Source organism: Grammomys surdaster, unplaced genomic scaffold, assembly GCF_004785775.1.
Source record: "Grammomys surdaster isolate TR1022 unplaced genomic scaffold, NIH_TR_1.0 136, whole genome shotgun sequence".
NCBI lineage: Eukaryota > Metazoa > Chordata > Mammalia > Rodentia > Muridae > Grammomys > Grammomys surdaster.
This window is the reverse complement of record NW_021604594.1, coordinates 15987413-16001347: the sequence shown is the minus strand read 5'-3', so window position 1 is coordinate 16001347 and position 13935 is coordinate 15987413. Positions and strand designations below refer to the sequence as shown.

The 13935-nt window shown below is 43.2% G+C and overlaps 1 protein-coding gene across 1 annotated transcript in view; it reads right to left on the bottom strand.

Moving 5' to 3' along the window:
- Stk39 (serine/threonine kinase 39) overlaps positions 1-13935 on the bottom strand; it is a 266502-nt gene that overhangs the window by 195211 nt on the left and 57356 nt on the right. Inside the window, exon 2 of the mRNA XM_028762995.1 lies at positions 11177-11289. Coding sequence (XP_028618828.1) covers positions 11177-11289 — 113 coding nt within the window. The remainder of the gene's footprint in view (positions 1-11176; positions 11290-13935) is intronic.

The window sequence follows — 13935 nt, the reverse complement described above, 5'->3', positions numbered from 1 at the left end:
AGAGAGAGAGAGAGAGAGAGAGAGAGAGAGAGAGAGAGAGAGAGAGAGAGAATACACACCTGCATAAGCTACAAGGAGAACTGGGCCTTGGTAAGCAGCTTCAACTCTGATGGGACATATCTTAACTCTCATCCAAAAGGAGACAAAACTGCCTGTTTCTGCAGTATGCTAAATGAGGAAATGCCAGCCTATCATTCCACAAACTATGCCTCAGTTGATATTCCTCCAGGAAAAAGAAAAGAAGGGTGACAGGTATGGGACAGGTAAAGCAAACTTGAGAACCATCAGACACAATGGCTCACTCTGAAAGAGATACTGGCAATTGGAACCATGTTGAAGATTCTAAGAGCTACTGTACATTAGCTGTCCTTTTCGCTAAGATATCAGAAAAGCAATGCAGTTCACTTTACAAACATTACACAGAGAACAGAGAACAAAATTTATAGGATTACATAAAATGACAAAGCTTTTAAATAAAACACATGAAAACCTTTAATAAAGCTCATTTTCGCAATGCTCAAGGGCACATTGGTTTTGGTTTGGTGTTTTAAGTCATGACTATAAACCAATCACCCATAGTTCAAGTACCATCCCTTCACAGTGCTGTCCACTAGCAAAAGACACCCCTGGTCACCAAAGCAGCTTTACACATGCCATTACACACTCATTATGAAAGAAAAGAGTGTCTTGGTATTCAACCGCACATAAATTCTATTCTGAGCTTCTGGTTAACTTAAGAGTTAACTAGGCTGCCAAACAAGCACATCCCAATTTGGGATACTATCATGCATATCTAGTATTACCTAATCCTCAAATTACCCAAAAGATCATGCACAAAAGATAACTCGGTTAAAATATGGCAATACATTAACACAAGTGTGCATCTTGATACCTACATCTATTTAAAGCTCTTCCTAGAGCTCAATGAAACTGACTGACTTTTTTTGTGTTTTCTTTTTATCCTATGCAGATGCTCGCCTTCCTCACGCCCCTCAGCTAGCGAGCGCCTTCTCTAGGGTGACAATTTTCAACCACTTGCATCTTTTGATCTGAGTAAACCCAAGGTGTGGTGTTATTTGTTTCCGGGATCACGTTCTTTTGCCATGAGATGATTCTAGAGGAGAAATGAAACACATCCGGGGCCACTGCTTTTCCAAATCAAAGTCATCTGATGAACAAGGGAAAACCTCCCCAACTCAGCCCAAAGCATGAGGTGGGGTCCAATTTCTAAGCATGGGAACAGATGAAGTATGTTGACTCCAGATCTACTCTGAATTATCACCGTATACTCCTGTTAATGAATGCCTCTTGGCTTACTAACTGCCAATCTTTCAGATTATTAATCAAAAAGGACAAGAATAACCAGTGTTTATATGTAAGAAAACTGTCTTGCCTTGACAAAAAAAAAAAAAAATACCACTGTATTGCCCAAGGATGGAATGAAAACTTTGTATCCAGTTCTTCCTGCAGAAAGATCCAGTTCTGATTCCCTTAATTGGGTCACAGCCTCTTGCAGAAGTATAATTTGGGGCAAGGCTTCTGAAACTGGAATGAGTACTTGGGATCACATGAGGAATGTGGAAATATTCAGGTTCCACAGGACAAGTCTGGGTCACGCCTAGGGTACCTTGTAGCCGGCTTCCCAGCAATGCTTATGTTGTGAGACCTGAAACCCAGCTTTGAGAAGAACTTCAGACTGAGCCTGGAGGTCTGCAAGGTGGCAGAGGGAAGGGCAGGAAACAAACCTAAATGCTGCCTAAGGGCCAGGATGGAAGACAGGCCCTCCCGTGTGTTGCCTAGTTGAACTCAAACTGAGGGAAGGATCAGGAAGCAGGGGCGGAAGAACAAGAGACAGACGGCAATATTCCAACTGTTGGACCTCACCGGAACAGGTAATAGTAAAATGGCAGTTGACTGGGAAGGTTGAGGAGGAGGATCTCAGCTTTTAAGTCAGCCTGGGCTACATACATAGCACCTGTCCCCACACTCAGCTTCCTTGCTCTGTTTTTTACTACCCTGACCCGAGCAAGGCAGTCATACTGCGGCACCTCACTTTCCCTACCTGTAAAATGGGATTGATACCACCTGCCACTTAGGCACAGTGTGGGGAAAGCAAAGGGAGGCTGGCACACCTTTCCTTGTAGGTCTAGCATGTAGCATTACATTTAAAGATAGCCCAGGCTACTGGTCACTCACTGCAAGGGTTACAAGCGCCTGGCTCAGTCACCAAGGCACAGGGTTGACCCTGGCACCTTGTTCACCTGTTCCTGGAGAAGGTTCATGTGACACAACCACTGGCCCTGCCAGCTCAAGGAGTTTCCTGTAATGCACACTGACAGGGACAATGGAATCAGGAGCCAGCTTTACTTCTGCCGCTGGGTCCTCGCCATCCGTTTCCTTGTTACTCTCTCTGCTTCAGTTATAACCCCTTGTTATATATACTCTGTGGATCCCGGGAAGCTGCCTCCAAGTGTTTTAGAGAACAGTCTGATTATACATTCATACAAAAAGTGAACAGGACAAGGAGCAAAGCATCTGAAAACCAAAGGATTAGGGAAAATGTAAAGCATGTGGCATTTATGAATCTTATCACCCGAATGCATGTGAGAGATAGCAAAATACATCTCTACAACATCTACATGTATGTGACATTCTCCAAGTATTTAATGATTCCTTAAATGATAACCAAAACTAATAAAAAGACTTCAGAAAGTACTACTCCAGTTGGTACTTCCACAGTAACAGCACCATCCGGACGGTAACCAATGACTGCAACTAACCATATACCATAAACAAGCAGGGTTTAAAATAAGTTAGAATAAGGTCTGGGGATGGAGCTCGATTGGTAGAGTGCTTGCCTACTCTGAAGGAAGCCTTGGGTTCGATCCCCAGCGCCATATAAAACTGAACATGATGGGCATGCGCCATCTGTTGAGCGGAGGGAGATGGGGCCACAGGTTAAGGTCATTCGCTGCTACAGACAGAATTTTAGGACAGCCTGCCCAACACAACACTCTATCTCCAAAACAAATTCTATTCATTAATTTTATATCAAGTACATAATATAAACTAAGCCATTTGTAATGTTGGCCCAAAATTAGAAGACTATTAATTAACAAAGCTTTTACAAGGGCAAAGTGGTTCTCCTGGCTGTCACTTTCAATTATAAAAATGTCACATCAAGTTTTTGACTATGAAAATGATACAACATTATGAGGCAAACCCTTGCATCTTTTAGGGGACAAAGATCAACAGAGAAAACCCAAGTCAAGGACTCAGCCAAATACTATATTTAATACTGTGACAAATGAACAACACAAAAAAAAATGTGCTCTAACGTTTGCCTCTGCAACTATTTTTCTGTGGTTTGTTATCTGAGTTTATGGGAGTACGTTCTAATTAACAGCAAGAATATAAGTGAGACAGTTCTAGACATTTTAAATCAGAAAGGAAAAAAATCTTTATTAGAGAAGCAGGAATTCTGCACCAGCTTCAATCGGTGATGGGACGCTTTCAAATGGGAGCTGTTGTCACAGTGTGAAGTGTCAGGCTGCTTGGCTGACCTTTCTGAAAATCCCTAGGGTGTAGCGGGGAACTGAACTGGGGAAATATCTACTCACTGAGAGAGGAGAGTGTACATCTCAGGTTTAATGAGATTGGTTGTGGAGACAAAAAACTGTGTGTAAAAACAAAAAAAGTATAAAGAGGCTTTTTTAAAAAATTAAGTTGGCTTAAAGGGTTTTTTTGATAAACAGTACAATCATATGTATGAGTGTAAGGCACACACACACTCACACACACACACACACACACACTTACAACTCACACATAGTCTAAGGTTAGCTCCACAGAACCAGAATAAGGCTCAGCTAACCACAAATGTGATTGCGAACACACCAAAGAAGTCAGGTATATGATGTTGATAATATTAATAATAAGAATAAGAATAAGAATAAGAAGAAGAAGAAGAAGAAGAAGAAGAAGAAGAAAATAACAACAACAACAACAACAAGAGCATAGTGTTGTGTGAATGCCTTTAATCCCAGCACTGGGAGGTAGAGGTAGGTGGGTCTCTGTGAGTTCGAAGCCAGCCTGGTCTACAAAGTGAGTTCCAAGATAGACAGGGCTGCACAGAGAAACCTTCTCTCAGAAAGCAATACATACATACATACATACATACATACATACATACATACATACAAACAATAACCATGGAGAATTTCTTTGGTCACTGGCATGTCAAACTCCTGGGAACCAGAAGCCAGATGCTAACAATGCTACTGACTGTCATGTCAGCACTAAGTGAGCAGAATGGTGAGGTAAATCTGTCTACTGAGGGCTTCCCTGTCCCACAACAGAGAACAGGGCCTCACTGGAGTTCTGCCAGGGAAGAACCAACTGCCAAAGAGAGACATGTCCCAGCCTTCTGCAAGCCTCTCCTGCACACTGCATGGAGCTCATTTTGCAGCCATGGACTTATTCCCCATGGAGAATACAAACCAAAATAGAAAATAAGGTAGCAGCAAAGGACAAAGGTATTCACCTCAACCCAAACATTGTCCAGAGCTTTTGAATGATGACAAAGGAATGGTGCAAAGCCAGGAGACATGTAAGTGGCTGGGTGGTAAAGTGCTTGTCTAGCATGAGGTCCCAAGCTGTCCTCAGAATCACAAAAAGGGAGACACATGACCAAAGATGCACTCAATCTGAAATGCCTGTCACACTTCCTCCTGTGTAAATGAGTGTGTACTAGGTAGCTCTTTGTTCCTCCTGTGTATATGAGTATACACCAGGTAGGTCTGTTCCCCCCAACCCGTGTATATGAGTGTACACTAGGCAGGTCTGTTCCCCCTGTGTGTATGAGTGTACACTACGCAGGTCTGTTCTTCCTGTATATATGAGTGTACACTAGGTAGTTCCTCCCGTGTATAAGTGTATACTAGATAGATAGGTTATGTTGCTAACAAAACAAAAACCCAAAGAAGTCTCGTTTGCAAGGTTCATTTTTAACCACTTTCTGAAAAATCAGGGTTAGCCATTTTGGCAAAATTTTCTAACAACTGCACTTAAATGCATTTAAATATAAATTCAATTGGTATTAGTATGTGAAGAAACTATGACATAACTTTTAAGTGTGTCACTCTAAAAATGAAAACTGTTTTTCCAAACAAAGTATACATATTTATAGGCCAATATAAGTCCAGAAATACAGAAATGAATTTGCTTTGGACATAAGTAATTATTCTCTCATTTATGTAACATGTGCCCATGTCTTCAAAATAGTCCTTCTCCAAAAATTTCCTTCTGAACTCTAACTGGGCAACACTTTAAACAAAAACAAAAACAGAAACAACCACACACATACACACACACACACACACACACACACCAACACTGAAACAGATGAAACTGATTCTGAAGATGCAGGGCAGGGAAGTAGAGAATGTTCGGTTGAAACCTGAACTGCTCAAGTAGGGTTGCACAGTGAAGCGGGCGGGCTTGCATTCCATCACTGAAGGCGTGAGGTAAAAGACTGCACTGAAGAGCCGAACGCAATGGGTCCCACATCTGAGGGGGAATGAGCCGGACTATGGGTAGACAACTCACTAGTTAGAAAATTAATATGTTCAAGCAGAATTAGAAACTACTCCAGTACGCACATAAACTACTGTTTGGAGGCCAACTCGCAAAGCTGGAAGCTCTCTAAAGCAGAGTAATCTTCCCGCAGTAAACAATAAACATGACTTGAAAAAGGACCAGCTTTGCTAATACAGTACAGACATGGTTTGGCTTTATAGGGGGGTTGCTTGTTTGTTTTCTTTGAGCCTCAAATAAAGGGGGGACTTGTTCTCAGAGGGCCTGCAATGAGGAGCCACGAAAGCCTGCATCTAATTACGGTCAGAGGTTAACTATTGCTCTCAAAATGATCGTTAAGCTAGGGAACCATCCAAAGCTTTGGCTTCTCCAAAACACTCTATAAATCAAAGCTAATTTGTGCTTCTAAAGAGGGGCAGGGGAGAAAAGAGGGTGGAAGGGAGAGAGGGAACGGGAGATGAAAAGAATGGAAAAAATAATAGCACAGCAGCAGAAAGCAATGTTCTTTTGCTGAGGTTAAAAAAAAAAAAAGTCTTGCTTTATCGATGATTCTTGTCTATGATAGAGCAAATTGCCTTTACAAGGATGATGGGAGAAGAGAAGAGCAACACCCAGAACTCTGACAACTGAAGGCAACTTTAGAGACTGGGAGATTTTCATCATATACGTGGAGAAAAAGAGAGAGCACACGGCATGCCCTGATCCAGGACTTCACAAGAGATTTTCATCACCACAGCAGAACACTACGGAAACGCACAGCACAACTTAGGCATCTGCGCTCTTGTTTAAGTGAATCTGAAACTGAAAGCATATGTTTTAAAAGAACTTAGCCTTAAACAACCATAACACTAGAACTCTCACGGAAGTGAACTTTTGCTGTCTAGAGTGATTCTCTTTGAATGAAGGAGAGGGAGCCCCAGGGTGAGTTCTCCCCACCCTGAACGGCTGTGCTGGGGTAAGTAGGCAAGTCCTCTGGCTCTGGGGCCTTTTCTTTCCCCTCCGACGGCATTCAGCAGCCAGCACTTTATATCTTTCCCTTGAAATGACTTTGTTCACAAGTGTCATCCATCACCAACTGAAATCATGACAGAATTTCATGTCATCCCTTAACTATTTTTTTTTCCTTTCTTTTTTTTTCTTTACTCTCCTGCTCCCCCTGCCTTGCTCTCTTAAAGAAATGGGAGCTTCGCATGCTGGGTTAAGGTTCCTCCTACAGTGTACTGCCTACTAATCACAACGGCTAATAATAATGAATGACAGTTCAGCACAGGGGAGGTGAACTTGAGTTTAACTAAACCAAAGACAGACCTAAAACACAGGAACCCAAGTCAGAGCCAAAGATAAGACGGGAACAGCTAAAACCTAGGGTTCAAGAAATGCTGGGCACAGTAGCATGCATCTGTAATCCCAGCACTTGAGTGGCTGAGGCAGGAGAAGTAATGTTTAAGGCAAATAATGGCTGCATGATGAGGTCCTTGGTCCTTTAGAAAAAACAAAGACAAAAAAACAAAAAACAGCCAAATTAGCTCATGAGTCAAAAATGTTCAGTAGCCTCTGGATAAAAAAACAACATCCTGGAAGAAAAGTTCAATTACAAGGTAAATAGAAATGAATGGTATGTTTATGGAATTTATTTTATCATCCGACGATGGTCTGAAAAACAGAATGCCTTCAAAAAAGGATGATTAACCAGACAATGGTGGTGCACACCTTTAATCCCAGCACTTGGGAGGCAGAGGCAGGCGGATTTCTGAGTTCGAGACCAGCCTGGTCTACAGAGTGACCAGCCAGGGCTACACAGAGAAATCCTGTCTCGAAAAAAAAAAAAGAAAGAAAGAAAGAAAGAAAGAAAGAAGGAAAGAAGGAAGGAAGGAAGGAAGGAAGGAAAGAGAAAAGAAAAACAAAAGGTGATTAATTCTCCGCTTATATACAGGATTTTAAGAAGATTCAAAAGTGCCCTAGGGTAGTGTTCCTAACCCCAAACCAGGGAAGCAAGCACTTCCAAGAGGCTCAAAGCTCTCTCCAAAAGGAGCTCACTAGTCTGCATGACAAGGGTCAGACTCACTTAGCAAGTCTTAAATTCACACTGGAGAGCAGGCAATCTGTTTACCAGGCCAGCTAAAGTAGCTCCCAATCAACAGAGGGGAAAGAAAGACAGATGTCCACTGCTCAAAAATCTCACTGTTCCTCTTACAAAATGAAGACACTGATTTACTACTTGCCCAAGGCACAGGAACCTTCTAGCATCTGAAGCGTTTGGTAAATGTGACATTAACAAATCCCTGCTTCACAACTAAGATATGTTCCAGAGGTGATAAGCTACTTTAAATTTCCATTTCTACCAGTATCACTGCGGAATGTGGGCTGACACTAAGCATGGGGTCAACAAACCTTGGAATGAGCAGAGCACATGCTGAAGGAGAAAGACATAAAGAAGACCTAATTCACAGCAGTCACGTCAGTCACATGCAATCTCCAAAACGGACAAGAAAAATACAAAGCAATAGAGAACGTCCAAGGTTAGAGAACTTAAACACCAGTCGTACTTGAATGCAACTATGTACTGCGTGCGCTCTCCTCGAGGTAATGCTAAACTACAGCAGACAAGGTTTTGCATGAACAGCCAGCCTTGAAATTCAATATACACACCTGCAGCTTAACCTTTTAACAGACTAAGCACACTATAGAAATGACATCTAAGTATCTATCAAGTAAACAAATGTATTTTTATATCCTCAACCAGCTTAACCTTGAAGAACTAGAGCAGTACTCATTTCAGCAGGTAAGTTTAAATCAGCAATTACTCAGTACCAATGAGTCCATCTGACATTTATCTTCCTCCCTTTGTTCTGGGAGAAGCAGGCACCGTGATTAACACTTTTAACAACTTGTCTCCTTCTTCAGCAAAACCTGGAGGCAAGGCCCTGATTACAGGAAAGGTACTGTGAGTCTGTGGGGCCAATTGTTCAAAACTGCTGTGTGAGGTCACATCAGGTTCTGCATATAGATTCCTCCTTTCATGGGACAAGGGCCATGGACTCGGGGAGAGAACTGAGGGTGGGGAACAGAGCAGAGAGTATCAGTCTGGGGGTGAAAGATCCCTTGGGGGAGGCAGATGTTCTAAGAGCTGGTAAATAGTTGATAATTGTGACTTCTATGACATAATGCTCTCACAAGATAAAGCCCCCAGTGGGCCATTGTTTCTTCTAAGAACAATGGTTTCCAGTTAACACATGGCACCCTCTGTGAGATGAGGCCATGCCCCAACCTGGAGATAATACACACTCATGGAATTAAAGGATTATTAGGATACCGGATGTCCACACACTGCCAAAATGTAAAACCATAGGAATAATGAAAGTGCAAGCGACAGCAGTGGCAGAGGTCGAAAGGGCACAGCCGCTCTGCTCCACACAGAGCTCCTATGTCCGTCAGCCTGGTGACCTCGGCAGGCTAGGAATAGTAGTATGTTCTGAAGTACCAGAACCAGCCCTCCTACCATCTCTAAATACATCAAGACCCTGAAGGGCCAAAGGTTCCAAGTTAAGTAAAGACCAAAGCAATGCATTTGTTAATTTAGCATCCTTTAAACTGAGAGCATCATTGTTTTATTTTATTGAATAAATACGTATCCATGTGTTCTATAGAGCTTGGGTACTACAGCAAGATGAAAGGGTTCAGAAAAATTAACTACTGCTAATTTAGGACAAACTCAGAGAGACTGATGGAGCCAAACACAAATGAATAAAAAGCACAGCCCTAAACCAACAGCTTGCTAAGTTGCATGCAGCTCCTACACTCACTGGTCCTAGCAAAAGGACGGAAAGCTAGAGTAAGAATGTCTCTGATGACCGCCGATCTAGCCCTAACTGGGCCATCGTGCCTGTTTGCCAAGTGTGATTTAAAAAAACAAAAAACAAAAAAAGCTACCAGCAGCCCTGGGCAACTCAGAGCTTGACAGAGACCAGACCACAGCATCTGCACAGCTTGAAAACTGCTTCCAAGACTGCTGGGTGCAGGCGCACTCAAGCTGTACACACCGTATAAACAGTCCGGTGGCTGGAGCTCCAGCAGAGCACCACAAAGCAGCAAACAGCCCAGGGGAGCTCTTAAGGGGCATTTCAAAGAAGGCGTAAATGTTAATGTACGGTTCATGATTTTAAAAGCCATGCACCCTCGTGCAGAGCCAGAGAATACAGAATATGAAGACTCCCAGTAGACCTCAATGGCCTTCCACTTCAGCTCTCTCTTAAAATGCAAACCAATTAGGCAGTGCAACTACTGTTACAAACAAGTTAGTGGCTGAAGCAGGACCCAGCTCTCCTCACTGGTTAGTCAATGCTTTTTCCACCCAGAGAAGGTGACCTTGGGGACTGGTGGAGGACAAAGACACAATTGTACTGGTCACTACACAGTCAGAAACAGGTGAGTCCTACTCAGTACAATGCCCATGCAAGCAACACACGGCTGAAATTCTGAGAGGAAAAAAATAACCTCCATAAATGAAAGATTATTTTTTTAAATTAACATTTAATTTGCAGAAGCCCTTGCTCTAATCTGAGTTTTGAGTGGCAATCCGCTGCTTCGGTCCCATTGAGATCTATGCATTGTGTAATCTGATTTAAAATGGAAGGCCAAACAGATCTGGAAAAGTACAGCTTTAGCCTTGAACTTAATTTATACTATAGTGTACTGTAATTAAGCCTGAAATAAAAGCTATATTCTGAGGAGAGACAAAAAGCTCTTGTTAATGGCATTCCATTCCCAATGTAGAACAAAACAAAAGGCTTCTTTATGTGAAGCCAACTGTCATTATACGTTGTAGCTTGTACGGTGCTACTGGACTAATATTTGTGCTGGGATTAGCGTCGGGATAACCAGTGAGCTAACTTCTCCACTCCAGTTTTCCTTTATCCTGGAAATAAATGGCCAAAAGGTAAAAAGAAAAAAAACTGGCAGGCAGAACGATAACTATATTTATGAGATTAAACTCCAAAACCTTTCACAGTTTGCTGGGTAACTAATAACCATTTGCTAAGCTGTTCATTTAATAATGAGTCAGTTAAGCCAACAGCAAATGTTCCTTCAAGCAGCCAATGCTCCTATAGTCAGATCTAGCAAACAAGCTCCAGTTCTTTATGTAAGCGCTTCACTTCAGATAAGAAATATAGGGTAAGCATGCAGGAGTAACCAACTTGTGACAACAACTGAGATGAAGTCTACTGTACATAATGAAAGAAAACTGCATTCATAGATGATTTTGTAATTTATAAAAGCATAAATGAGCAAAAAGTACTTTTGGAAGAATTCTTAGCTGTGTCATGAACTCTTAGAGAAGGGCCAGAAGAAGCCAGACACCAGACCCTGGAGTCAGAAATCACATGACCTCAGGGCAGAGCATACAAAGTGCATGGAGTGTCACACAGAGACCACTGGGGCTGTGCCGAAGCAACACTGCAGTCAGCGCTGTTAATCATGGATCGTCCCGCAGGGGAGAAGGAAGGGGTGTGGCTACCCCATCCATCCCACAAGCCCAGGGTCAGGAAGAGCAAGCAACAGGAGTCCCCTCCCTTATACTCACTAGGAGCTCATCCATACTCGTCTGGCATTTTTCCAGGTTGATCCGCTTTATGGCTACACGTTCTTGCCTGGGTTTGCATAGGGCTGCCTGAACCACCGCCGTCGCTCCGCTGCCTGAAACAAAGTAAAGAGGAAATCAGCTCCCATACACGGCACCGGCACGCCGCTCCCTGTACATCTCTTTCTTAAATGCCTGTATTTGAAGTCATTGACTGGAGGTGTTCAAAAAACGTTACCAGTGGCGTCTTCAGAGTCCTCGAAGTCCTACAATCATCAATCTAGAGGAGAAAGGGGGTCAACTGGATATTTCCAGCTGTTTCTCTTAGGGCATGGGAATGAGCAGGGTAAGTACAACTCTGCTTGAAGCGGTGAGGACCCTTGGGGTCCAGACTCTCTTCGACTACACTTCTATCTCAGGCTCTTCCTCTATTCAGTGCAATGCAAGCCAGCCAGTCCTGCCTGGGCTACTTCAGGACTTCCATCCGATCCTGAGACTTAGCATCCTGAACACTTCTGCGGGTTCAGCTCTTGCTCTACAACTAGAAAAAAACCAGAAATCTGCCCTCGGAGTCTCTTGCTTAAAACAGCTCTTAAGGATGCCAAGTGAAATAATGCCAATCTGTAGTAATAAACGCTCTTGTCATTCCTGGGAATTTCATATTTTTAAGGTCTCATGATCATTAGCTAATGCAGTTAAAACTCCTAAAAGACAGAGCCATGCTGCTATCCATATTTTAGACGAATGGAAGGTAGAGGGTTAATGATTTGTGGCACAACACCAGGAGCTTCTAATCAGATTTATATCCCACCAAGGCAAAAGACCCCAGAGCAAGGCATCTTAATTCTGCACATAATAGCAAAACATGGCATCCCAATCATATAAATAATTTGCCAACCCTACATATCCAATAAAAGAAACACAGTCTAAACTTAGGACTATACAACAGGGTATAGATATGACCCTCTAACCTTCCTCCAGAAGAGTGATTTAGGAATGATGTGCCCTCCACAGCCCGGTCAGCTGGGACCTAGGGGCCTTGGAGGATCAGCCTGGTACCCTCGATGCTCTCTACCCTCAAGGCTCCCACACATAGAAGCCCAACCTGTGTGAACCCCACGTGCTGAACACCCACAGCACAGTAGCAATGTAGCCATAAAATTCCCGTTAAAGCTTATACCTCTTTATTATCAGCCTCATTTTATATGTGAGAAAATGGGAACCTGGCAAAGTTGCCCCAGGTCACATAGCTAATATGTAAGTACTGGGCTGGGATCTGAGTCAGTGTGCCAGACGCCCACGTCTGTGCTCTTTGTCTACTTCCCACAAGCCGGGCACAGCCTGCCCTTCCTTGCTTGCGTTGGCCTTGCCAGGAAAATATTTCTTCAATACTAAATAGCTCAACCAATGAGAACCACCCTGGAGAAAAGGTGCAAGTGAGCCTCCATTTCAGGAGTAGGGACAGTACTGTTGTGTGACAGGGCTTTCCTTTCCCAACCCCAGGGCCTTCCATGAGCCTCAGTCCCACCAGACTGACCTCACTGGCCATAAATGTTCCAGATAAGCCAAACGCTACAAAGAGTCCCGCTGATAGCAAAATGTATTTCCCAGTCCCCAGAACAAGAGACTGTCAGTGAAGGGAGCCTCAGAGAAAGTGCTAAGTAGCTGGTTAGCAATGAGCCGGAGACCCAGCAGAGACATCCAGAAACGTTTTAACTAGCTGCTGGCAGCGTGCCATATCACTCTGACGTCAATTTCCATGTCCCTCTCTTCCACCCTTAATACGGTCTCCAGTATTTTCAAATCAGAGCAACTGAAGAACGAAAAGCAGGCCAGCTCCCAGAAAAGACTGAACAGGTGCATATAACATCAGGCCCTCCCATAGGCCCCTGACATACAACTTCAGGCTCAGACTCCCACTAATCAGTTCACGAATGCAGTCACAAATAAGAATTCTCCAAAGGGGGAGACGTGGGAAGTCTCCTGCTTTATAACAAGCATCTTACTGGTTAGAATTACAGACAACTAAAGAATAATGACTTTTATCTCAAGACAGGAAATATGAAGCTCTATGGCAGAGGCCCACTGCCATAGTAAGAACAGATAGAATCGTCTACTGAACAGTAGGGGCTTCCACTGTGAATCCAGAGACATTTTACAGAAGACGGCATCCTAAAGACCAAAGTCTACCCCTCACAGAGGTACAAGATAAGGAACTGTCCTCTCTCTTGCAATAACAGAAGAACGTAGACCTAAAACTCCAGGGCAAGGCATGCTGGTTAGCGTGTGTGTGTGTGTGTGTGTGTGTGTGTGTGTGTGTGTTTGTTTGTTTTGTTCAAGATTGCCAGTCAGTATACACTGGTGGGTCATGAATTCAGTGTTTAGGTGGGTGGAGGCTTTCCTTCTGAAGGGATGCTTCAGAATGGAACTTGCTAAGGAGAGCTAAGAACAGCTTTGTGCGGCTTTGGTTCAAAGCATGTTCTACTGTGAGTCGTAATCTAAACTTGGAAGCCTGCTACAACAGAGTGAAGAGTCTTAGGACTAAAGGAAATCCGTGCTTTGATGGGAAAGGGGGACGTGACCTGACAATTTTTCAAAGGGCCATTTAGAAATAATGAGAAGGCAGTTTTGCTTTAAGGATCTTTATGTACTTTGCTGAACAGATTAAAGGGAAGGCTAAAAATGTAGCCTTACAGATCCAATAAGTAAGCAAGTGTTAGAATGTGAAGTGGAAGCAAGTAAAGGGTTAAGCATAGCCTTCC